Source organism: Chlorocebus sabaeus, chromosome 25 (assembly GCF_047675955.1).
Source record: "Chlorocebus sabaeus isolate Y175 chromosome 25, mChlSab1.0.hap1, whole genome shotgun sequence".
Classification (NCBI taxonomy): Eukaryota; Metazoa; Chordata; class Mammalia; order Primates; family Cercopithecidae; genus Chlorocebus; species Chlorocebus sabaeus.
In genome coordinates this window covers 21,919,148-21,944,975 of record NC_132928.1, presented here as the reverse complement: position 1 = coordinate 21,944,975, position 25,828 = coordinate 21,919,148, and the positions used below count along the sequence as shown (strand labels likewise).

The 25,828-nt window shown below is 40.9% G+C and overlaps 1 protein-coding gene across 2 annotated transcripts in view; it reads left to right on the top strand.

Annotated features, from left to right (window-relative positions):
* CR1 (complement C3b/C4b receptor 1 (Knops blood group)) overlaps positions 1–25,828 on the top strand; it is a 214,650-nt gene that overhangs the window by 39,420 nt on the left and 149,402 nt on the right. For both annotated transcript variants that reach the window (XM_073011539.1, XM_073011538.1), the window contains exons 12-19: positions 4,502–4,587; positions 6,716–7,114; positions 16,113–16,289; positions 16,381–16,483; positions 18,090–18,175; positions 20,022–20,240; positions 21,310–21,489; positions 22,103–22,202. In XM_073011539.1, the coding sequence (XP_072867640.1) occupies positions 4,502–4,587; positions 6,716–7,114; positions 16,113–16,289; positions 16,381–16,483; positions 18,090–18,175; positions 20,022–20,240; positions 21,310–21,489; positions 22,103–22,202 (1,350 nt within the window). The remainder of the gene's footprint in view (positions 1–4,501; positions 4,588–6,715; positions 7,115–16,112; positions 16,290–16,380; positions 16,484–18,089; positions 18,176–20,021; positions 20,241–21,309; positions 21,490–22,102; positions 22,203–25,828) is intronic.

Below are 25,828 nucleotides of genomic sequence, written 5' to 3'. Positions count from 1 at the left end.
AATTTGGTCCTTGAGGTTTAAGGAAAGAAGCCCTCTCCATAACATAAAGATCCAAGGTGAAGCAGCAAGTGCTTATGTAGAAGCTGCAGCAAGTTATCTAGAAGATCTAGCTAAGATCATGGATGAAGGTGTTACACTAAATAACAGATTTTCCATGTAGACAAAACAGTCATCTGTTGTACTTTCATAGCTAGAGAGGAGAAGTTAATGCCTGGCTTCAGAGCTTCAAAGAACAGGATGACTTTTTAGGAGCTAATGCCGTTGGTGACTTTGAGTTGAAGCCAAAGCTTACTGACCATTCTAAAAATTCTAGGGCCCGTAAGTATTATGCTAAATGTACCTTCCCTGTGTCTATAAATGCAACAACAAAGCCTGATAACATAGGTATGTTTGCAACATGGTTTACTGAATATTTTAAGTCCACTGTTGAGATCTAGTGCTCAGAAAAACAGATTCCTTTCAAAATATTACTGCTCATTGACATTACACCTAGACAGCCAAGAGCTCTAATGGAGACGGACACTGAAATGAATGGAGTTTTCCTGCCTGCTGACCACAGCAGCCATTCTGCAGACTATGGCTGAAGGAGTAATTTTGACTTTCAAGTTTCATTATTTAAGAAATACATCTTGTAAGGCCAGTTCCCACAGACAGTAATTCCTCTGATGGATCTGAGCAAAGTAAGTTGACAACTGCTGGAAAGAATTCATCATTATACATATCATTAAGAACATTCATGATTCATGGGAAGAGGTTAAAATATCAACATTAACAGAAATTTGGTAGAAGTTAATTCCAACCCTCATGGCTGACTTTGAGAGGTTCAACACTTCAGCAGAGGAAATAACTGCAGATGTGGTGAAAATAGCAAGAGAATTACAGTCAGAAATGGAACCTGAAGATGTGACTCAATTGCTACAAATTCATGATCAAAGTTGAACAGATGAGGAGTTCCTTCTTATGAATGAACAGAGAAAGTGTTTTATTTTTTTTTTTTTTTGGTTTTTTTTTTTTTTTTTTTTTTTTGAGGTGGAGTCTCTTCCTGGTGAAGATGACATGAGCATTGTGAAAATGACAACAAAGGATTTAGAATATTACATAAACTCAGTTGATAAAACAGCAACAGTATCTGGGAGGATTGACTCCAATTTTGAAAGTAGTTCAGATGGTAAAATGTTATCAAATAGCATTGCATGCTAGAAAAATCTTTTGTGAAAGGAAGAGTCAATCAATACAGCAACTTTATTGTTGTCTCAGCTTAAGAAATAGCCACAGCCACCCCAGCCTTCAGCAACCACCACCCTGAGCAGTCAGCAGCCATCAACCTTGAGGCAAGACCCTCCACCAGCAAAAAGATTACAACTGATTGAAGGTCAGATAATCTTTAGCATTTTTTATCAATAAATCATTTTTTTAAAGTATGACTTTTCTCAGATATAATTCTATTTCACACTTAATAGACTACCGTATAGTATAAACACAACTTTTAGACTCACTGAGAAATCAAAAAATTCATATGACTCATCTGTTGTGATATTTGTTTTATTGTGGTGTTCTGGAACTGAACCTGCAATATCCTTGAGGAATGTCTGTAACACAAAATGGTCGGCTTAATACAACAGAAGTTTTTGGAGTTCTATTCTAGAGGATGGAAGTCCAAAATCAAGGTGTTGACAGGGCCATGCTCCCTCTGAATCCTGTAGGGTAGAATCCTTCATTGCATCTTCCAGCTTCTGGAGCCCCAGGCCTTCCTTGGTGTGTGGCAGTAGAACTCCAATTTGTTCTGTCCCGGTCCTCACATGGCCGTCTTCCCTCTGGGTCTGTGTCCTCATATGCTCTTCTCCTCTCTGTGCATGTTTCTGTCCAAAGTTTTCCCGTTTTATCAGGACACCAGGCATATTGGATTAGGGCCTACCTTAGTGACCTCATCTTAACTTGATTGCATCTGCAAAGATTGTATTTCCAAATAAGATCACATCCACAGGGACTGGGGGTTAAGACTTCAACATATCCAGGGGAGACACAATTCAACCTGTAACAGAGCCCCTTTGAAAATGTCAAGCGTCAGGTGCTCACAGCGCACGGCCCAGCTGTTGGTGCTCAGCCTTGCTCAGCACACAGTGGAGGCTCTGCCCCAAGCTCACTCTTCATGGGAACAGCTAAGCCAGGTAGTGAGTAGGGGATATGTTTGTGCCACTGCAACCAGTACTGAAAGGAAGCTTGTGGTGTCCAGCATATTTGCCAGCCTAGGCCTCACAGACCATAGCACCTAGAATCTGACAAAGTAAAATTAGAATAAATCCAATGTCTCCTTTTCTCTCTTTTTTTTTTTTTTTTGGTGCATTTTTAAATACAATTGATAAATTTCCTGACTGTACCCTCCTCATCTTGCATTGCTGAATAAGGGGGGAACCTCTCTAAGGCATACAGCAGAAAACCATTGAGCTTATGACTAGAAACAGGAAATACATGTAAAAGAGACCAGTCTGAAAAATCAGGAGAAATTTTACAAAGAGATTTACTGCCAAGAAACCAGGGAAACTTTCTGAACACTCTCCTTTTCATATTTGTAATAAGATTCAACTGTGCAAATACTTCTGTGAAACTAGCCATAAAGTTTGTACATGAAGGAATATATATATTCAGTGTGTTTATATATTTCATTTCATACATGTGATATACATACACACACATATACATACATATATATATCTCACAATGAATATTGCAGAAAATTAAAGCAAAGAGTAAGAGGAGTTAACCAAATTTTCCCTGAATGCAGCGGGGAAAGCTGAAAAGGAGAAGACAGGCAGGCACAGTGGCTCACACCTGTAATCCCAACACATTGAGAGGCTGAGACAAGAGGATCACTTGAGCCCAGGAGCTCGAGACCAGCCTGGGCAACGTGGCAAAACCCCATCTCTACAAAAAAGTATAAAAATTAGCTGGGCGTGGTGGTGTGTGCCTGTAGTCACAGCTAGGCAGGAGACTGAAGTGGGAGGATCACCTGAGCCCAGGAGGCTGAGGCTTCAGTGAGCCGTGATGGCACCCCTGCACTCCAGCCTGGATGACAGAATGAGATCCTGTCTCCAAAAATGAAAAAGGAAAGACATATGTAACCCAGTGTCAGGATTCAAAATACATGTAACAAAAATTCTAGAAGGGTAAACAAATAAGCCCATACCTAGCCGTCACTAGGGAAACTTCTGTGTTTCAGGGATAAAGGAAAAAAACTCAGATCCCAGAAATAAAACGTGAAAATATAGTACCCGCAAAAGAAATAAATGTATTGACACCACATTGATTCTGTACAACACTAAATGGCATAAGGTAGCATTTCTATTGCACCAAGCTAATATTCACACCTAGAGGCTCAGGTACACATTAAAGGATAAGCAAAGACACAACAATTGTACCATTTAAGTATGTTTCCCAGGCAATTTATAAGCAAATTTTCTAAAAGGAGAATGATGAATTCCAAAACAAATCTCAACAACAACAACAACAAAAATACAAAAACTTGGCAATGTAATCATAACTTATTAATAATCTCTCTAAACTCATAGAACGTACCAATAAAACTAGAAAATGTGAGACAGTAAAAGGTAGGCTAGACTTACATTACACTAAAGATGAGTAGACTGACTATATAGAGTTTGACTCTAAAATTGAGAAAATAGGTTTAAATATGTGTCGTGTGCATATGTATAATATATGTGTGCACACATACAAAATGAAATTCCTCATTGGAAAACCTATTAGGTTTATTTCTAAATTATTAGAATGACTAAAAACAGCTGAATCTATCTGTTCCATATAGTAAGTGAGAGGGAAGGAAAAGGAATAGCAAGGAATGCATTTGTCTCTTCCACCAGAAATAAACCCCCTCATGTTGGGTCAGGTCATTTTATTCATTGCTTTCTCCTCATCAATGTCATTGGGCATCGTGAAATCAATGAAAAAGGCAGTGAAAGAATGATGATGAAAGCAAATCAAATACATCATGTATCTCAATACATGTGGTTTAACCTTCTTGTTGAAAGACAAAGTCTCCCAGATAAGATCAAGAGCAACAAATCATGTATTTACAAAAAACATGTCTCAAGTAAGATGACATCATATAATGCGCACACACACACACAAAATAAGGAAAAATGCAAACAAAAAATGGCAGAAATAATATTTAGAGAAAATAGAATTTATGAAAAAAAAAGTCAAACAGGTCTACAAAATAATTGTTTTATTTTGGTGCCAGGTACAGTCCACAATGAAGCCAAGATATGAAGAAGCAAATAGGCCAGGAGAAGTTAGAGCAGAAATATTTCTTTCAATAGTGAGAGAATAGGAAAAAGAAGTAGAAAAGCTGGGAACAACAGGTAAAGTTTAGGCTAGGCCTTAGACTTCTCCTACATTGTAATCCTTCTGGTTTGCCACATATGCATGCTGTGAGGACGTCGATGAGGCATGTACAGCACAATTATTTTCCACTGTTTGCCTTTAGGCACCGACTCATTGGTCACTCATCTGCTGAATGTGTCATCTCAGGCAATACTGCCCATTGGAGCACGAAGCCGCCAATTTGTCAACGTGAGTTGAAGTCTCTTTCCCCATTCACCCCACTGTTTAATCCTAGAGTTGTCCTCCTAGAATCACAAAGAATGAATCTCATCCCTCTTGGAAATGGTATCCTTCTGATATTTGAAGAATCCAGTCATACATATCCTTAAAATGGCTCACAGCATCCCAAACTTCCACCTTCACCTAGAAATGCGTTTTTGTTTTTTTCTTATCTCGAGGTGTAATTTATTTTAAACTAGTCTTGAGCTCATTTAAACAGCCCCCAATTTCCTCCTCTGTTGGTTGAACACCTCACAGTTTGAAGAGCATTTTCTTCAGTGAAGTCAACAAATACAAAGTTAGTGAAAGAAACCCTATATCCTCTCTGCAAGCTCTTAGTATCACATCGGATATTCAAGCCATGCAGCTCTTCCTTCCTTCTTATTCTTCGTCTAAACAGGATCATGCCGTCTTCCCTGTGAGTTGTTTGGAAGATGAGCTTTCTACATTTTGGGGAGCAAAGGGAATGAGCAATTGCAAGCTAAAAAGGAATATAAAATGTACATAATCCTGGGTTTTGGGACGATGTGAGGAAATCAGCAATTTCAAACCCAGTTGGTGGGAGGATAAATAGGAACCAACTTTGTAGAAGGTCAACATACTGACTGGGCACTGCCCCACAGTAGAGTAGGACACAGTATTCAGTTCTTCCACGATCAGACCAGATTGGGCACATTCAGGGTGGTATGGCTGTAGATAAGTATCCAGTTCTTTTTATTACTTCTGAATCTGTAAGTATCATGTTTATTATATGTAATGTTGTATATTTGTGCTTTGTCTATATTAGTCCTGCCAGAGTTTTTGGTCTTACTATTTAATAAAGATGCCATACTGAGCCATGTGTGGTGACTCAAACTTGTAATCCCAGCACTTTGGGAGGACTAGGTGAGCAGATGGCTTGAGTACAGGAGTTCGAGCCTGTATAACATGGTGAAACCCTGTCTCTGCAAAAAAATACAAAAATCAAACGGGCATGGTGGCACACGCCTATAGTCCCAACTACTCGGGAGACTGAGACGTGGGAGGATTGCTTGAGCCAGAGAGGTTGAGGCTGCAGTGAGCCATGATCCGGCCACTGCACTCCAGCCTGGGCAGCAGAGCAAGACCCTGTCTCAAAAAAAATGCTATGCTATATGCTTTATTATATTAACATCCAATACCACAAAGGCACATGCCTTCTATAGAGAGAGAACCAAATTAATAATGGTGAGATAACATAGTTATATTCTCATTTAGCAGGAGAAATAAAAACATAGACTATAGGCTAGGCACAGTGGCTCATGCCTGTAATCCCAGTATATTGGGAGGCTGAGGTTTGCAGATCACTTGAGGTCAGGAGTTCGAGACCAGCCTGGCCAATATGGTGAAACTCCATCTCTACTAAAAATACAAAAGTTAGCCATGTGTGGTGCTGTATGCCTCTAATCCTAGCTACTCAGGAGGCTGAGGCAGGAAAATCGCTTAAACCTGGGAGGCGGGGTTTGCAGTGAGCCAAGATCATGCCACTGCACTCCAGCCTGGGGAACAGAGTGAAACTCTGTTCAAAAAAGAAAAAAAACAACAAAAAAACTAGAAGTGGACTCTAATAATATATGGACACATTTAGTGAAATAAAGTTAACTGAGTAGAGCAGAACTCATAATATTTTACAACTGTAAGAACATGTCTGTACATTAGCAAATATCAGATGAGAATAATATTGTCAGTATTTACTTCTGGTTTTTTGGAATTAAAAAAACTGTCAGCAAAATTTACAATAAAGTATAATTTTAAGAAACCAGGCTGGGTGCGGTGGCTCACGCTTATAATCCCAGCACTTTGAAAGACCGAGGCAGGCGGATTGTTCAAGGTCAGGAGTTCAAGACTAGCCTGCCCAACATGGCCAAACCCCATCTCTACTAAAAACATAAAAATAAACCAGACACGGTGGTGCATGCCTGTGATCCCAGCTGCTTGGGAGGTTGAGGTGGGAGGATTACTTGACCTCGGAAGTGGAGGCTGCAGTGAGCTGTGATCGTGCCACTGCACTCCAGCCTGGGTGACAGCAAGACTCTGTCCCAAGGTTTTGTTTTGGTTAACTTGCTGCTTCTTTTTCCAGGAATTCCTTGTGGGCTACCCCCAGCCATCGCCAATGGAGATTTCATTAGCACCAACAGAGAGTATTTTCACTACGGATCTGTGGTGACCTACCGCTGCAATCTTGGAAGCGGAAGGAAAAAGCTGTTTGATCTCGTGGGTGAGCCCTCCATATACTGCACCAGCAAAGATGACCAAGTGGGCATCTGGAGCGGCCCGGCCCCTCAGTGCATTATACCTAACAAATGTACGCCTCCAAATGTGGAAAATGGAATATTGGTATCTGTCAACAGAAGCTTATTTTCCTTAAATGAAGTTGTGGAGTTTAGGTGTCAGCCTGGCTTTGTCATGAAAGGACCCCGCCGTGTGCAATGCCAGGCCCTGAACAAATGGGAGCCAGAGTTACCAAGCTGCTCCAGGGGTGAGTCTGACTGAGGCCTAGAAGGGTCCTGCAAATGACATGAGTTGCCGTTGGATCAGGTGATCGGTATTTGTTCAGGGGGAGGGATGTGTACTGAGCAGGGTCAGGGAGCAAATTTTCTAGATAGTGAAGGTGAAATTCAGAAGGTGTGTGTACATATACATGTGCTGAAATTGAGAAGCAAAGCTCAACCTGGGCAAGGAATATGATATTTCTTTGGGGTTCTTATAAACAGATCTGTCAATTACTTTTGAGTATAATAATTGTTGATACAAAAGCAGTGATTCCTCTGGCCAGGCACTATGATACAGGCTACATGTGAATTGTAATCCTTAAAACAAAGTTATTAGGTAGTTACCAGTTGTTCTATGTTTGTCTGTTTTGTTTTGCCTGAGATACTGTCTTGATCTGTCACTCAGGTTGGGCTGCAGTGGTGTGATCATGGCTTACTTCAACCTCTGCCTCCCTGGGTCAAGCAATTCCCTGCCTGAGCCGCCCACATAGCTAGGACTATCGGTGCATGCCACCACGCCTGGTTAAGATTTTTGTGTTTTTTTGTACAGATAGAGTCTCACCATGTTGCCCAGGCTGGTCTCAAACTCCTCAGCTCAAGCAATCCACCCATCTTGGCCTCCCGAAGTGCTGGGATTATAGGCATGAGCCACCACGCCTGGCCTTGATGTTTTACAGAGAATATGTGCCTTAGAGAGATCAGAAAATTTTCTAAGATACTAACTTGCAGACAAAACTGGAATGCAAGCCCGCCTCACTCCAAGTCTTGGCTTTGCTAATCAGCATCCAGTCATGCCATCAAAACTTACTCTAGATACTTTCAAGGAGGGAGGGATTTGATGCAGGTTGTATTAGTCTGTTCTCACATTCCTGTGAAGAACTACTTGAGACTGGGTAATTTATAAAGAAAAGAGGTTTAATTGACTCAGAGTTCTGTAGGCTGTACAGGAGGCATGGCTAGGGACACCTCAGGAAAGTTACAATCATGGTGGAAGGCAAAGAGGAAGCATGCATATCTTCATATGGTTGGCAGGAGAGAGAGAGAGAGCAAAGTAGAGGTGCTACACACTTCTAAATAAGCAGATCTCGAGAGAACTCTATCACAGGACAGCACTAGGGCAATGGTGCTAAACCATTAGAAACCACCTCCATGATCCAGTCACTTCCCACCAGGCTCCTCTTCCAACAATGGGAATTACAGTTTGACATGAGATTTGGGTGGGGACACAGAGCCAAACCATATCACAGCTAATAGGTCACAAAGATGTTAGAAGGGCAGGAAAAGCAATAAGACGAAGGCAGAGTTACCAGAGATCAGGGAGCTGCTGTGGCTCCCAGTCTAAAGCACAGGAGCCTGTACTGATGCTGAAATGGCCAGCCCCTCCCACTGAGCAGCCAGCTCCCTGAAAGCTGCTAATGCTGTAGGAGCCACCACTGCTGCCAGAATGCAGCTGATATTGCTGGAGCCAAAGTCATTGGCATGGCTAGAATTGAAGCTGTAACTGCTCACTGAAGCCATCTGTACTGCCACTGCCCAAGCCACCTCTAGAAGTAGAACAGATTCTGCTATCATCCTGCCTTTCAATTTGGTATATATGCCTCCAACTGGCAGAACCTAACCAGAGCCCAGTTATCAAGGAAGATGAACGATTGTAGTTTTTTTTTGTTTTTTTGTTTTTTTGGTTTATTTTGGTATTTCATTGTAATTTATTTATTTATTTATTTATTTATTTATTTATTTATTTATTTTTATTATTATACTTTAAGTTCTAGGGTACATGTGCATAATGTGCAGGTTTCTTACATGTGTATACTTGTGCCATGTTGGTGTGCTGCACCCATCAACTCGTCATTTACATCAGGTATAACTCCCAATGCAGTCCCTCCCCGCTCCCTCCTCCCCATGATAGGCCCCAGTGTGTGATGTTCCCCTTCCCGAGTCCAAGTGATCTCATTCTTCAGTTCCCACCTATGAGTGAGAACATGCGGTGTTTGGTTTTCTGTTCTTGCGATAGTTTGCTGAGAATGATGGTTTCCAGCTGCATCCATGCCCCTACAAAGGAAACAAACTCATCTTTTTTTATGGCTGCATAGTATTCCATGGTGTATATGTGCTACATTTTCTTAATCCAGTCTGTCACTGATGGACATTTGGGTCTAAGTCTTTGCTATTGTGAATACTGCTGCAATAAACATATGTGTGCATGTGTCTTTATAGCAGCATGATTTATAATCCTTTGGGTATATACCCAGTAATGGGATGGCTGGGTCATTTGGAACTTCTAGTTCTAGATCCTTGAGGAATCGCCATACTGTTTTCCATAATGGTTGAACTAGTTTACAATCCCACCAACAGTGTAAAAGTGTTCCTATTTCTCCACATCCTCTCCAGCACCTGTTGTTTCCTGACTTTTTAATGATTGCCATTCTAACTGGTGTGAGATGGTATCTCATTGTGGTTTTGATTTGCATTTCTCTGATGGCCAGTGATGATGAGCATTTTTTCATGTGTCTGTTGGCTGTATGCATGTCTTCTTTTGAGAAATGTCTGTTCGTATCCTTTGCCCACGTTTTGATAGGGTTGTTTGTTTTTTTCTTGTAAATTTGTGTGAGTTCTTTGTAGGTTCTGGATATTAGCCCTTTGTCAGATGGGTAGATTGCAAAAATTGTCTCCCATTCTGTAGGTTGCCTGTTCACTCTGATGGTAGTTTCTTTTGCTGTACAGAAGCTCTTTAGTTTAATTAGATCCCATTTGTCAATTTTGGCTTTTTGTTGCCGTTGCTTTTGGTGTTTTAGATATGAAGTCCTTGTCCATGCCTATGTCCTGAATGGTATTACCTAGGTTTTCTTCTAGGGTTTTTATGGTATTAGGTCTTACATTTAAGTCTTTAATCCATCTTGAATTAATTTTTGTATAAGGAGTAAGGAGAGGATCCAGTTTCAGCTTTCTACTTATGGCTAGCCAATTTTCCCAGCACCATTTGTTAAATAGGGAATCCTTTCCCCATTGCTTGTTTTTCTCAGGTTTGTCAAAGATCAGATGGCTGTAGATGTATGGTATTATTTCTGAGGACTCTGTTCTGTTCCATTGGTCTATATCTCTGTTTTGGTACTAGTACCATGCTGTTTTGGTTACTGTAGCCTTGTAGTATAGTTTGAAGTCAGGTAGCATGATGCCTCCAGCTTTGTTCTTTTGACTTAGGATTGTCTTGGCAATGCGGGCTCTTTTTTGGTTCCATATGAACTTTAAAGCAGTTTTTTCCAATTCTGTGAAGAAACTCATTGGTAACTTGATGGGGATGGCATTGAATCTATAAATTACCTTGGGCAGTATGGCCATTTTTACGATATTGATTCTTCATATCCATGAGCATGGTATGTTCTTCCATTTGTTTGTGTCGTCTTTGATTTCACTGAGCAGTGGTTTGTACCCCTCCTTGAAGAGTTCCTTTACATCCCTTGTAAGTTGGATTCCTAGGTATTTTATTCTCTTTGAAGCAATTATGAATGGAAGTTCATTCCTGATTTGGCTCTCTGTTTGTCTGTTACTGGTGTATAAGAATGCTTGTGATTTTTGCACATTAATTTTGTATCCTGAGACTTTGCTGAAGTTTCTTATCAGCTTAAGGAGATTTTGGGCTGAAACAATGGGGTTTTCTAAATATACAATCATGTCATCTGCAAACAGGGACAATTTGACTTCTTCTTTTCCTAACTGAATCCCCTTGATTTCTTTCTCTTGCCTGATTGCCCTAGCCAGAACTTCCAACACTATGTTGAATAAGACTGGTGAGAGAGGGCATCCCTGTCTTGTGCCAGTTTTCAAAGGGAATTTTTCCAGTTTTTGCCCATTCAGTATGATATTGGCTGTGGGTTTGTCATAAATAGCTCTTATTATTTTGAGAAACGTTCCATCAATACCAAATTTATTGAGAGTTTTTAGCATGAAGGGCTGTTGAATTTTGTCAAAGGCCTTTTCTGCATCTATTGAGATAATGATGTGGTTTTTGTCTTTGGTTCTGTTTATATATTGTATTACGTTTATTGATTTGCATATGTTGAACCAGCCTTGCATCCCAGGGATGAAGCCCACTTGATCATGGTGGATAAGCTTTTTGATGTGCTGCTGGATCTGGTTTGCCAGTATTTTATTGAGGATTTTTGCATTGATGTTCATCAGGGATATTGGTCTAAAATTCTCTTTTTTTGTTGTGTCTCTGCCAGGCTTTGGTATCAGGATGATATTGGCCTCATAAAATGAGTTAGGGAGGATTCCCTCTTTTTCTATTGATTGGAATAGTTTCAGAAGGAATTGTACCAGCTCCTCCTTGTACCTCTGGTAGAATTCAGCTGTGAATCCATCTGGTCCTGGACTTTTTTTGGCTGGTAGGCTATTAATTATTGCCTCAATTTCAGAGCCTGCTATTGGTCTATTCAGGAATTCAGCTTCTTCCTGGTTTAGTCTTGGGAGAGTGTAAGTGTCCAGGAAATTATCCATTTCTTCTAGATTTTCTAGTTTATTTGCATAGAGGTGTTTATAGTATTCTCTGATGGTAGTTTCTATTTCTGTGGGGTCAGTGGTGATATCCTCTTTATCATTTTTTATTGCATCTATTTAATTCTTCTCTCTTTTCTTCTTTATTAGTCTTGCTAGTGGTCTATCAATTTTGTTGATCTTTTCAAAAAACCAACTCCTGGATTCATTGATTTTTTGGAAGGTTTTTTTGTGTCTCTATCTCATTCAGTTCTGCTCTGATCTTAGTTATTTCTTGTCTTCTGCTAGCTTTTGAATGTGTTTGCTCTTGCTTCTCTAGTTCTTTTAATTGTGATGTTAGAGTGTCAATTTTAGATCTGTCCAGCTTTCTCTTGTGGGCATTTAGTGCTATAAATTTCCCTCTACATACTGCTTTAAATGTGTCCCAGAGATTCTGGTATGTTGTATCTTTGTTCTCACTGGTTTCAAAGGACATCTTTATTTCTGTCTTCATTTCGTTATGTACCCAGTGGTCATTCAGGAGCAGGTTATTCAGTTTCCATGTAGTTGAGCAGTTTTGATTGAGTTTCTTAGTCCTGAGTTCTAGTTTGATTGCACTGTGGTCTGAGAGACAGTTTGTTATAACTTCTGTTCTTGTACATTTGCTGAGGAGTGCTTTACTTCCAATTATGTGGTCAATTTTGGAATAAGTGTGATATGGTGCTGAATAGAATGTATATTCTGTTGATTTGGGGTGGAGAGTTCTGTAGATGTCTATTAGGTCTGCTTGCTGCAGAGATGAGTTCAATTCCTGGATATCCTTGTTAACTTTCTGTCTCATTGATCTGTCTAATGTTGACAGTGGGGTGTTAAAGTCTCCCATTATTATTGTATGGGAGTCTAAGTCTCTTCATAAGTCTCTAAGGACTTGCTTTATGAATCTGGGTGCTCCTGTATTGGGTGCATATATATTTAGGATAGTTAGCTCTTCCTGTTGAATTGATCTCTTTACCATTATGTAATGGCCTTCTTTGTCTCTTTTGATCTTTGATGGTTTAAATTCTGTTTTATCAGAGACTAGTATTGCAACCCCTGCTTTCTTTTGTTCTCCATTTGCTTGGTAGATCTTCCTCCATCCCTTTATTTTGAGCCTATGTATGTCTCTGCATGTGAGATGGGTCTCCTGAATACAGCAAACTGATGGGTCTTGACTCTTTATCCAGTTTGCCAGTCTGTGTCTTTTAATTGGAGCATTTAGTCCATTTACATTTAAGGTTAATATTGTTATGTGTGAACTTGATCCTGCCATTATGATATTAACTGGTTATTTTGCTCGTTAGTTGATGCAGTTTCTTCCTAGCCTCGATGGTCTTTACATTTTGGCATGTTTTTGCAATGGCTGGTACTGGTTGTTCCTTTCCATGTTTAGTGCTTCCTTCAGGGTCTCTTGTAAGGCAGGCCTGGTGGTGACAAAAATCTCTCAGCATTTGCTTATCTGTAAAGGATTTTATTTCTCCTTCACTTATGAAACTTAGTTTGGCTGAATATGAAATTCTAGTTTAAAATTCTTTTCTTTAAGAATGTTGAATATTGGCCCCCACTCTCTTCTGGCTTGTAGAGTTTCTGTCGAAAGATCTGCTGTTAGTCTGATGGGCTTCCCTTTGTGGGTAGCCCAATCTTTCTCTCTGGCTGTCCTTAAGACTTTTTCCTTCATTTCAACTTTGGTGAATCTGGCAATTATGTGTCTTGGAGTTGCTCTTCTCGAGGAGTATCTTTGTGGCATTCTCTGTATTTCCTGAATTTGAATGTTGGCCTGCCCTACTAGGTTGGGGAAGTTCTCCTGGATGATATCCTGAAGAGTGTTTTTCAACTTGGTTCCATTTTCCCCCTCACTTTTAGGGACCCCAATCAGACGTAGATTTGGTCTTTTTACATAATCCCATACTTCTTGCAGGCTTTGTTCATTTCTTTTTCTTCTTTTTTCTTTAGATTTCTCTTCTTGCTTCATTTCATTCATTTGATCCTCAATTGCTGATACTCTTTCTTCCAGTTGATCGAGTCGGTTACTGAAGCTTGTGCATTTGTCACGTATTTCTCATGTCATGGTTTTCATCTCTGTCAGTTCATTTATGGCCTTCTCTGCATTAATTATTATAGTTATCAATTATTCCACTCTTTTTTCAAGATTTTTAGTTTATTTGTGCTGGGTACGTAATTCCTCCTTTAGCTCTGAGAAGTTTGAGGGACTGGAGGCTTCTTCTCTCATCTCGTCAAAGTCATTCTCCGTCCAGCTTTGATCCGTTGCTGGTGATGAGCTGCGTTCCTTTGCAGGGGGAGATGCGCTCTTATTTTTTGAATTTCCAGCTTTTCTGCCTTGCTTTTTCCCCATCTTTGTGGTTTTATCTGCCTCTGGTCTTTGATGATGGTGACGTACTAATGGGGTTTTGGTGTGGGTGTCCTTCCTGTTTGTTAGTTTTCTTTCTAACAGTCAGGACCCTCAGCTGTAGGTCTGTTGGAGATTGCTTGAGGTCCACTCCAGACCCTGTTTGCCTGGGTATCAGCAGCAGAGGCTGCAGAAGACAGAATATTGCTGAACAGCGAGTGTACCTGTCTGATTCTTGCTTTGGAAGCTTCCTCTCAGGGGTGTACTCCACCGTGTGAGGTGTGGGGTGTCGGTCTGCCCCTAGCGGGAGATGTCTCCCAGTTAGGCTACTCAGGGGTCAGGGACCCACTTGAGTAGGCAGTCTGTCCCTTCTCAGATCTCAACCTCCCTGTTGGGAGATCCACTGCTCTCTTCAAAGCTGTCAGACAGAGTCGTTTGCGTCTGCTGAGGTTTCAGCTGCTTTTTTGTTGTTGTTGTTGTTGTTGCTGTTGTTGTTGTTTAGCTGTGCCCTGTCCCTAGAGGTGGAGTCTACAGAGACAGGTAGGACTCCTTGAGCTGCTGTGAGCTCCACCCAGTTCGAGCTTCCCAGCAGCTTTGTTTACCTACTTAAGCCTCAGCAATAGCGGGCGCCCCTCCCCCAGCCTCGCTGCTGCCTTGCTGGTAGATCACAGACTGCTGTGCTAGCAATGAGGGAGGCTCCGTGGGCGTGGGACCCTCCTGGCCAGGTGAGGGATATAATCTCCTGGTGTGCCTGTTTGCTAAGATCCTTGGTAAAGCACAGTATTGGGGTGGGAGTTACCCGATTTTCCAGGTGTTGTGTGTCTCAGTTCCCCTGGCTAGGAAAAGGGATTCCCTTCCCCCTTGCGCTTCCCACGTGAGGCGATGCCTCGCCCTGCTTCAGCTCTGGCTGGAGGGGCTGCAGCAGCTGACCAGCACTGATTGTCCTGCACTCCCTAGTGAGATGAACCCAGTACCTCAGTTGAAAATGCAGAAATCACCTGTCTTCTGTGTCGCTGGCGCTGGGAGTTGGAGACTGGAGCTGTTCCTATTCGGCCATCTTCATCAGTTCATTCACGATTGTAGTTTTAAGGCTTCCATTGCTAGCAGTCGAAAGACAGTGCAGAAGTGTGAGGCTGGGAGCCAACAGAAATTTAACCAGCACAGCACCTCAATATTACATCACCAAGCATTGATTAGTCAAGGGAAACACTGTGTGATGAGTCCTGAAAATGGACATTACAGCATCAGAGTATTTACATACTCCTTAAAGAAGTCGTTCTTCTAGTCCAATCCCCCAGATGCTTGAGAAAGCTAAAGTCCAGAAAAGGGAACTAGTCTGCTCAAAGCCAAACTGAAATTTTTTTTTTCCATTTTATAACAGTTTTATGAAATTTAGTTGAGACCCAAATGTGTTCTGACTTCCCAAGATCAGATCAACTATATTAAGAGAGAGCCAGTGCTACTATTACAATATGTTGCCTGAAATATACACTCTAATTATGGTGACAGTAGGTCTTTTAGATTTTGTTCAACAGTTGCCCACCTTCTCACCATAGTGAAATGAATGACTAGACAGCACCTTGCTTCATAGCGTGAAGAGAGGAGGCCCATAGTTCGTTACCACCCTATGTCAGGTGGCCGCTGAGAGAAGCCTTGACAGGAGATGAGAGTAGATGTATGGACGCTGTTTGTTGCACCGGTGTGATAGGTGACGGAGGGACCTATTAGATGAGACATGGGCAGGGGCACTCCTTTATTGCCTAAAATGCAATACTAAATTGGTGATGCTTTTCTAGAAAGGAAGTATGAAGATATAAAAAGCCATCATTCCTCCCAATTTTGTACTGGGTGAACAGTAATTGGAAGCATTCTACAAGGAACTGTCCATTGCGGAATGTTAGTTGCATACTTTAGATGAAAAGCAATGAATTGAGGATACCTCTGTTTTACTCACAGTTCTGCAATGTGTCAGTTCTATGACTGATGGCAAGACATCTTCCTCGCCCTGTGTATTTAGTTTGTTATCAATATAATAAAGCTCTTATCTTACCTTTATTATTATATATAGATTTGTAATTGGCCAGTTTAATATTGAGAAAATTAGCAATACTTTGTTTCTCTCTCCCCAGTATGTCAGTCGCCTCCAGATGTCCTGCATGGTGAGCGTACCCAAAGGGACAAGGACATCTTTCAGCCTGGGCAGGAAGTGTTCTACATCTGTGAGCCCGGCTATGATCTCAGAGGGGCTGCGTCTCTGCGCTGTACACCCCAGGGAGACTGGAGCCCTGCAGTCCCCAGATGTGAAGGTGCCTAGACTCTTGTCTGGCTTGATATTTTTAGCTTGCGTCTTTATTCTCTACATGCCAATATTTTCTGTTCATTTTTCTTTTACTCCAGTGAAATCCTGCGATGACTCCCTGGGCCAACTTCCTAATGGTCATGTGCTATTTCCACGTAGTCTCCAGCTTGGAGCAAAAGTGGATTTTGTTTGTGATGAAGGGTGAGTGTGAGCTTGCCTGACCTCCTGGACATTGAAAATGGGGCTGGGAATTAGTGTAAAAAGGGGAGATTTGGTTTGGCTTAAAAGAAAGACACACACACACACACACACACATTCAGAGAGATGAACTTTCCAAAGTATACATAGGAAGAAAGGAAAGAAACATATAGAACTAATAACATGAGATGTGAAGAGGAAACTGGAACACATATTAACTGTCAAGTTCAAAGGCAAGTATAACTACTGGTTATGAATATATGGGTAACACATTAAGTAAAAAATATCAGCCAGGCACGGTGGCTCATGCCTGTAATCCCAGCACCTTTGGGAGGTTGATCTGAGGCGAGCAGATCACCTGAAGTCAGGAGTTGGAGACCAGCCTGGCCAACATGATGAAACCCCGTCTCTACTAAAAACACAAAAGTTAACTGGGCGTGGTGGCATGTGCCTGTAATCCCAGCTACTGAGGCACGAGAATCACCAGAACCTGGGAGGCAGAGTTTGCAGTGAGCCGCGATGGCACCATTGCAATCCAGTGTGGACAACAAGAGTGAAACTCTGTCTCAAGAAAAATAAATCATGTTTTACAAGCAAAAAAGAACATGAGTAATTTAGAGAGTCCCAGAAAAAAACTGCAAGTAACAAAAAGCTTATTCTTAATAACTGGAATCATTTAAGAATCATTTCAGTAAATTCTTTAAACCAACTATAGTGAAATTTGTAATAGGAATGAAAATGTAAAAATCAGCATTTTTTAAAAATTCAGTCACATATAATCTGGCTATTCATGGGCTTGGGCTCTGAACTGGGGTCCTGATGGCTCCTGCTATTTCTGGCAAGGTCATTACCTTGTTTATGTCCATCTAGTGCTCTTCACAGATGCACAGGGTGCACATCTCTACACGGGAGCTGACCAGCATGGGCAACAAAGCACCTGATCCCAAAATGTTCCACAGAATCTTGGCAGCCTCCAAATGCCAGCACCCAGTAAGAGTTAGAAGGGCATCAGGGCCCAACAGAAACTGAGAATTTTCAACTATTGCATACAAAAATCAAGTCCTCTCTTCTTTCTTTTTTCCCCTAGAATATTCATGCTTATTCTTCAGCAGCCCAAACTGCCCTTGTGAGCCTTCTTCACGCCATCACAGATGCGGAGATGAAAGGACAATCTCCGTTCTCTCACCAGCTATTTCCCACTTTTCCAAACTGGGAGCTGTTTTACTTGCTGTTCCAGCATCAGAGTTAGGAAGGCATTACATTACAAGACTGGGTTTCTAATAATGACAATGAGTGATTTATCAGGTTATCATGGAGTAATCAGTGAAACTCCAAGCCTGGGTCCTGGGTCAAGGAGATGGTGCCCATGTCATGACCACCTTTTTCAATTCAAGCAGGACTGTCATGTGACCAAGCTAATGCATTTTGCCATTCTATATTGCTCCCTTCTGGAGACTGTGAGCTTCCAGAATAACGTAGCCTGTGCAACTCTGCCACCTGCTGGCCTCCGGTCCTCAAAATCCTGAGATTTGGGGCAGGGCCTTAGATTGTGAACCAAGAGTCCTCTTGGCTGAAACAGCTCACTATTCACTCCTATTTTCTCCTTTAGATTTCAATTAAAAGGCAGCTCTGCTAGTTACTGTGTCTTGGCTGGAATGGAAAGCCTTTGGAATAGCAGTGTTCCAGTGTGTGAACGTGAGTAATAGGAGTAACATTTCAGGCCAGTCTCTCCCCTTCATCTGTTCAGTATTTGACCCATGACCTCCCCTAATGCAGTTCTTCAATTTTCTAGTCCGAATTATTGATTTCAAAATTGCTTATTTTAATAATGTTTGGTTGTGTATCAACGTGTACATCACCTGTCTTTGGAATCATCTGATCTGTCTCTGTCCTTCTGTATTCTGTGTTCTACCGCAATAAAGCCTATGGTAGTGTGCTTCTAGGAGTTTCAGGAGAGATCAGATAATGTGAAGCTTTAACAATTTACTTTGTTTCTCTCTTTTCTTCCTTTCTTTCTCTTCCTTCCTTCCTCCCTTCTTTCTTTTTCATTTTGTTCTTCCATCAGGTGCAGTCAGTCTACAATTTTTGTATGTATTTGATAATACACAAATATTAAACATGCCTTTATTTAATCATATTTATTGATCACGTACTTTGTGCCTGATGTTCATCTAGCCACTGGAGTTTTATCAATGAACAAGACGAACGAATTCCCTGTCCCCATGTTGTTTCTCCTCAGGTGGGGAGAGGGGCAAGTAAAAAAAAATAAATTCAATGCTATGAAGATAATAGAGCAAAGCACTGAGGAATGAGGGAAAAGTGGGTTGCAATACTAGACAGGGCGAGCAGTTGGAGACTCCTTAAATTCTCAAAACATGTACCTAAGTCATTTATGCTGAGAGATTCATAAATAATAAGTCGATTTTTGAAAAAAAGAGCCCCACATGTTCAATAATCGGTAGACTACTGATTTCTCCTAGTCTAACTATTTGTAATTTCCCCAATGGTAGATAGAAGTTTGCTTCATTTCTTGATTCTAACGATTGGAAACCATGTTTCTTTAGAAGACCATGAAATTTTACTAAAATGTGTTTGTGTTGTTAGAAATATACTTGGACATCTTACAGTGCTTGTTAGAGGAAAATTTTGTAAGAACACAACTTATACAGAGATTCTTGCTGTCTAAGTAATCCAGTGCTCCTTGAAGCAGCATGACAAGTGTCTGTTCTACTATCATGCATTAAAACTCATTGATTGACTACTCAAGATTTCTCTGATTTTTCATAACTCTTGCTAGTTAAAGTAGCTTCTTCCGAATTCCAGTTCTAAGGAAAAACGCCAATTAGAAATGAGGGAGAGACTGTTCTAAACAAATCAGTAGAGGCTAGAAAGGAGTAACAACTTGAAACCTGACCCAGAACGTAAAAAGAGAAAATTAATCATTAACAAACACAGCCATTTTCAAAAGCAAAGCAATCTGAATCCATTTGGAGTTTTTTATAATGGCCTGACTACGTTTCAGTTCACTGTGACAGGGCTATTGTTATCACAGAGATTGATGATCAGTATCAGTAAGTAATCAGTGGAAGGTTTCACCTATTTAAGATTATTAGCACACATATATGCATTTGAGAAATATTTCCCAAGAACGTAGGCTCCTTCCTCAGCACTGCGTCCCCAGGATCCTGATGAGTGGCTGACACAGGACAAGTGCTCAATTAATAAATATTGACTAAATGAATGAGTAACCCTTAAAAGTGGTCATTTTTCCTCTTCGAATGTTTTGCTACTTCATTAAAGTTGTAACGTTTCTATTGTCCAGGAACCATTACTATCTGGAAGATTCAGGATAGAAAAATCTCTTTTGTACTTACCAATACACTTTCAATGACATCTCATTTAATCCAACTCTTCAAAGTCCTAATGTCTACTGTCACCTCCTTAGCATATTTTCAGCAACACCAATCATAGCACCCTGTAATTGCAGAATACCTCTGGGGAAACTCCTGAATGAAACTTAGAGCTTTTGCGTTTTTTCCAGAAATCTTTTGTCCAAGTCCTCCAGTTATTCCTAATGGGAGACACACAGGAAAACTTCTGGAAGTCTTTCCCTTTGGAAAAGCTGTAACTTACACATGTGACCCTCACCCAGACAGAGGGATGACCTTCAACCTCATTGGAGAGAGCACCATCCGCTGCACAAGTGACCCTCAAGGGAATGGGGTTTGGAGCAGCCCTGCCCCTCGCTGTGGAATTCTGGGTTAGTGCTCATTTCCCCACATCCCAAATGGGTTCAAAATATCTAACGCAGGCCCTCCATATTTCCATAATTACAGTATGGTTTCTCTGTGTGCATTTGCCACAATCAAATGCCAAACCAACGATAAATGGTTCTAAGGTAGGTCAACATATCAGATCCTGATGACCTTTGCAGCTGGAAGGACTGATGAAAAAACAGGGAGGTGATGAGTGGTGGGAAAGTCCTTCATTAGAATCATATGAATTAAAAACAAATGCCGTGAATCCCCTTATTGCAACGGTTAGCTGAGAAATCTAACCTGGAAAATCAGTGTCTCCTCCTACCAGGAAATGTCTTGAGTTCCTGCCCATGGTTTTCAGCCTCTCATTGGAGTTTTGATGCCCTGAAATACAAGGAAACCAGACACGAAAGGTGGAAGCTGGGCAGAAACACTCTTTCTGGAGTCCTAAAAATGTGAAAAATTAAATCAGAGCTATCTTTACATTAAATTATATGAGCATTAGCTGAGTGTGGTGGCAATTGCCTGTGTTCCCAGCTATTCGGGAGGCTGAGTTGGGAGGATCACTTAAGCCTGGGAGGCAGAGGTTGCCGTGAGCTGAGACTGTGCCACTGCACTCCAGCCTGGGTGACAGAGTGAGACCCTATCTCAAAAACAATGAAAATAGGCTGGTCGCAGTGGCTCACACTTGTAATCTCAGCACTTTGGGAGGCCAAGGCGGGTGGATCACTAGAGGTCAGGAGTTCCAGACCAGCCTGCAAACATGATGAACCTCCAACTCTACTAAAAATAGAAAAAAAAAGTAAAAATTAAAATACATAAATTATATGAGTAGAAAGACCATATAGCAGACTAGACTTCCAGATAATATACTTCCTTATAAGCCTGTGCTAATGGAACTTTCCCTTCTATTTTACAGGGAAGTTTTTTGTTGCTGTTGTTTTTGTTTTTGTTTTTTCAAAACTAAAAGTTTCTTTTCTTCTGGCATCAAATCTACCAAGGAAGAGAAAAGAGGAAACATATTGGGTATCTTTTTATTAACTCAGATATTCTTGATTTCTTGGTCTCTAGGTCACTGTAAAGCCCCAGATCATTTTCTGTTTGCTAAGTTGAAAACCCAAACCAATGCATCTGACTTTCCCATTGGGACATCTTTAAAGTACGAATGCCGTCCTGAGTACTACGGGAGGCCGTTCTCTATCACATGTCTAGATAACCTGGTGTGGTCAAGTCCCAAAGATGTCTGTAAACGTGAGTGAACTTGCATTGGATCTTTCCCATGTCGGCAAAAGCTTCTTATTGAATGTTTTCAAATGTGGGATATGAGAAACCTTTTTTGAAAAGTGTTCAGATAGGTGGATATAAGAGCTTTTCTTGTAGGTCATCCTTGATTATTGCTTGAAATGCTCACTTCATGAGACTGTTTCAAGAAACAGTTGTAGAGAAAACCTTCATTCCCTATGGGAAGAAAAATAATAAGTGACTAGATCAGGGAAAAAGAAATGGTGTAAGAAGACAAATTCTGTTTGAATAACAAGGTGGGAAGAAATCCTTTGCAAACTTTGAAATATATTGGTAGTAACTAATGCGATAAGTGACTTTTACATTCTGATAAGGGATGCAAGGTCTCTACACAGATCTAAATCTAGATCTAGATAGAGCTGGAGGGAAGGTCTTTTTGAAAGTGGGGCTTAGTAGGTGGCTGATCCTGAGGTGCTCTGATGAGTTTTCTCAAGGTGGCAAAATCTGTGGAACCATCAGAACTGCGTATTTTCTTCAGCAAGCTACATGTTGATGGAGACCCTACTTACTGAAGAGGGTCCTGATTACTCTACCTGGCTCCAAAATACTTTCTTTCCCATAGGTAAATCATGTAAAACCCCTCCAGATCCAGTGAATGGCATGGTGCATGTGATCACAGACATCCAGGTTGGATCCAGAATCAACTATTCTTGTACTACAGGGTGAGTTGGCAGCAACATCTCTTGGTTTAAGAGTTCCAGCACAGCAACACTACCTTCTAGCCACATCTCAGGAAGGAAACTAGGCTACTGCCACCAGCTCTTAAGAGGTTTGACCACAGGTGTTAACTCCTGATTGAAATGAACAATGATAGGAGACTAGGGGAATAATCTGTATCCTTGCTGGAAACCAGGGCAATGCACATATAAAGAGTATGCCGTTCACTGGATGGGAAGGAAAAATAATTAGAAGTGTAGTAGTCAAAGCCCACAAACAACCCTAACCCAGAGTAGACATTGCTGGAAGAAAGGGAAGGGCATGTAGTGGCTGTGTGAGAGAACAAATCTTAATGATAACAGCATGATCACTTGCTTGGGCTGCCCTCAGAAAGTACAGTCCTTCCTCCTTTTAATGTACTTTGCAGATGTTATGCTTTTTATAAATTGAAGGCTTGTGGCAACGCTACGATAAGTATGTCAGTCGCATCATTTATCCAACAGCGTGTGTTCACTTTGTGTCTCTGTGTAGCATTTTGATTATTCTCACAATATCCCAGATGTTTTCATTATTATCATGTCTGTGATAGTATGTGTCATCAGTGATCTTTCATGTGACTATTGTCATTGTTTGGGGTCCCTATGAACTGCATCCATATAAGACAGAAAACTTAATCAATAAATGTGCGTGCTTTGACTGCTCCATGGACTAGACATTCCCCTTCTCTCTCCCTCTCTTCAGGACTCCCTAATCCCTGAGACACAATAATACTACAATTAGGCCACTTAATAGCCCTACACTGGCCTTTAAGTGTTGACATGAAGGGAGGAGTCATACATCTCTTACTTGAAATCAAAAGCTAGGGATGATTAAGCTTACTGAGGATAATATGTTGAAAACCAAGATAGGCCAAAAGCCATTCATCGTGTGCCAAACAGCTAGAGAGCTGCAAAGGCAAAGCAAAAGTACTTGAAGGAAATATAAAGTGCTATTGCAGTGAACACATGAATAACAAAACGTGAAACAGCCTTATTGCTGATAGGGAAGAAGTTTTAATGCTCTAGATACAAGATCAAACTAGAAACGTTTCCTGAAGCCAAAGCCTAATCCTGAGCAAGGCCCTAACTCTTCAGTTCTGTGAAAGCTGCCAGAGGTGAGGAAGCTGCAGAATAAAAGCTGGAAGCTAGCAGAATTTGGTCCCTGAGGTTTAAGGAAAGAAGCCCTCTCCATAACATAAAGATCCAAGGTGAAGCAGCAAGTGCTTATTTAGAAGCTGCAGCAAGTTATCTAGAAGATCTAGCTAAGATCATGGATGAAGGTGTTACACTAAATAACAGATTTTCCGTGTAGACAAAACAGTCATCTGTTGGACTTCCATAGTTAGAGAAGAGAAGCCAATGCCTGGGTTCAAAGCTTCAAAGGATAGGCTGATTTTTAGGAGCTAATGCCGCTGGTGACTTTGAGTTGAAGCCAATGCTCACTGACCATTCTAAAAACTCTCGGGCCCTTAAGAATTATGCTAAATGTACCTTGCCTGTGTCTATAAATGGAACAAAAAAGCCTGACGACAGAAGTATGTTTGCAGCATGGTTTACTGAATATTTTAAGTCCACTGTTGAGATCTAGTGCTCAGAAAAATAGATTTCTTTCAAAATATTACTGCTTATTGACATTATACCTAAACAACCAAGAGCTGTAATGGAGATGGACATGGAGATGAATGGAGTTTTCCTGCCTGCTGAACACAGCAGCCATTCTGCAGACCATGGCTGAAGGAGTAATTTTGACTTTCAAGTTTCATTATTTAAGGAATACATTTTGTAAGGCCAGTTCCCAGACAGTAATTCCTCTGATGGATCTGAACAAAGTAAGTTGAAAACTGCTGGAAAGAATTCATCATTATACATATCATTAAGAACATTCATGATTCATGGGAAGAGGTTAAAATATCAACATTAACAAGAGTTTGGTAGAAGTTAATTCCAACCCTCATGGCTGACTTTGAGAGGTTCAAGACTTCAGTGGAGGAAATAACTGCAGATGTGGTAGAAATAGCAAGAGAACTACAGTTAGAAGTGGAGCCTGAAGATGTGATTGAATTGCTACAATCTCATGATCAAACTTGAACAGATGAGGAGTTGCTTCTTGTGAATGGGCAGAGAAAGTGATTTTTTTGAGGTAGAGTCTCTTCCTGGTGAAGATGACATGAGCATTGTGAAAATGACGACAAAGGATTTAGAATATTACATAAACTCAGTTGATAAAGCAGCAGCAGTATCTGGGAGGATTGACTCCAATTTTGAAAGCAGTTCAGAGGGTAAAATGTTATCAAATAGCATTGCATGCTAGAAAAACCTTTTGTGAAAGAGTCAATCAATACAGCAATTTTATTGTTGTCTCAGCTTAAGAAATAGCCACAGCCACCCCAGCCTTCAGCAACCACCGCCCTGAGCAGTCAGCAGCCATCAGCCTTGAGGCAAGACCCTCCACCAGCAAAAAGATTACAACTGATTGAAGGTCAGATAATCTTTAGCATTTTTTATCAATAAACCATTTTTTAAGTATGACTTTTTTCAGATATAATTCTATTTCACACTTAATAGACTACCGTATAGTATAAACACAACTTTTAGACTCACTGAGAAATCAAAAAATTCATATGACTCATCTGTTGTGATATTTGTTTTATTGTGGTGTTCTGGAACTGAACCTGCAATATCCTTGAGGAATGTCTGTAACACAAAATGGTCGGCTTAATACAACAGAAGTTTTTGGAGTTCTATTCTAGAGGATGGAAGTCCAAAATCAAGGTGTTGGCAGGGTCATGCTCCCTCTGAATCCTGTAGGGTAGAATCCTTCATTGCATCTTCCAGCTTCTGGAGCCCCAGGCTTTCCTTGGCGTGTGGCAGTAGAACTCCAATTTCTTCTGTCCCGGTCCTCGCATGGCCATCTTCCCTCTGGGTCTGTGTCCTCATATGCTCTTCTCCTCTCTGTGCATGTTTCTGTTCAAAGTTTTCCCTTTTTATGACACCTGTCACATTGGATTAGGGCCTACCTTAATGACCTCATCTTAACTTGATTGCATCTGCAAAGACTGTATTTCCAAATAAGATCACATCCACAGAGACTGGGGGTTAAGACTTCAACATATCTGGGGGAGACACTTCAACCTACAACAGAGCCCCTTTGAAAATGTCAAGCGTCAGGTGCTCATAGCGCACGGCCCAGCTGTTGGTGCTCAGCCTTGCTCAGCACACAGTGGAGGCTCTGCCTCAAGCTCACTCTTCACTGGAACAGCTAAGCCAGGTAGTGAATAAGGGCTACATTTGTGCCACCGCAACCAATACTGAAAGGAAAATTGTGGTGTCCAACACATATGCCAGCCTAGACCTCACAGACCATAGCATGTAGAATCTGACAAAGTAAAATTAGAATAAATCCAATATTTCCTTTACTTTTTTTTTGAGGGTTTTAAATACAATTGATAAGTTTCCTGACTGTACCCTCCTCATCTTGCATTGCTGAATAAGGGGGGAACCTCTCCAAGGCATCAGCAGAAAACCATTGAGCTTATGACTAGAAACAGGAAATACATGTAAAAGAGACCAGTCTGAAAAATCAGGAGAAATTT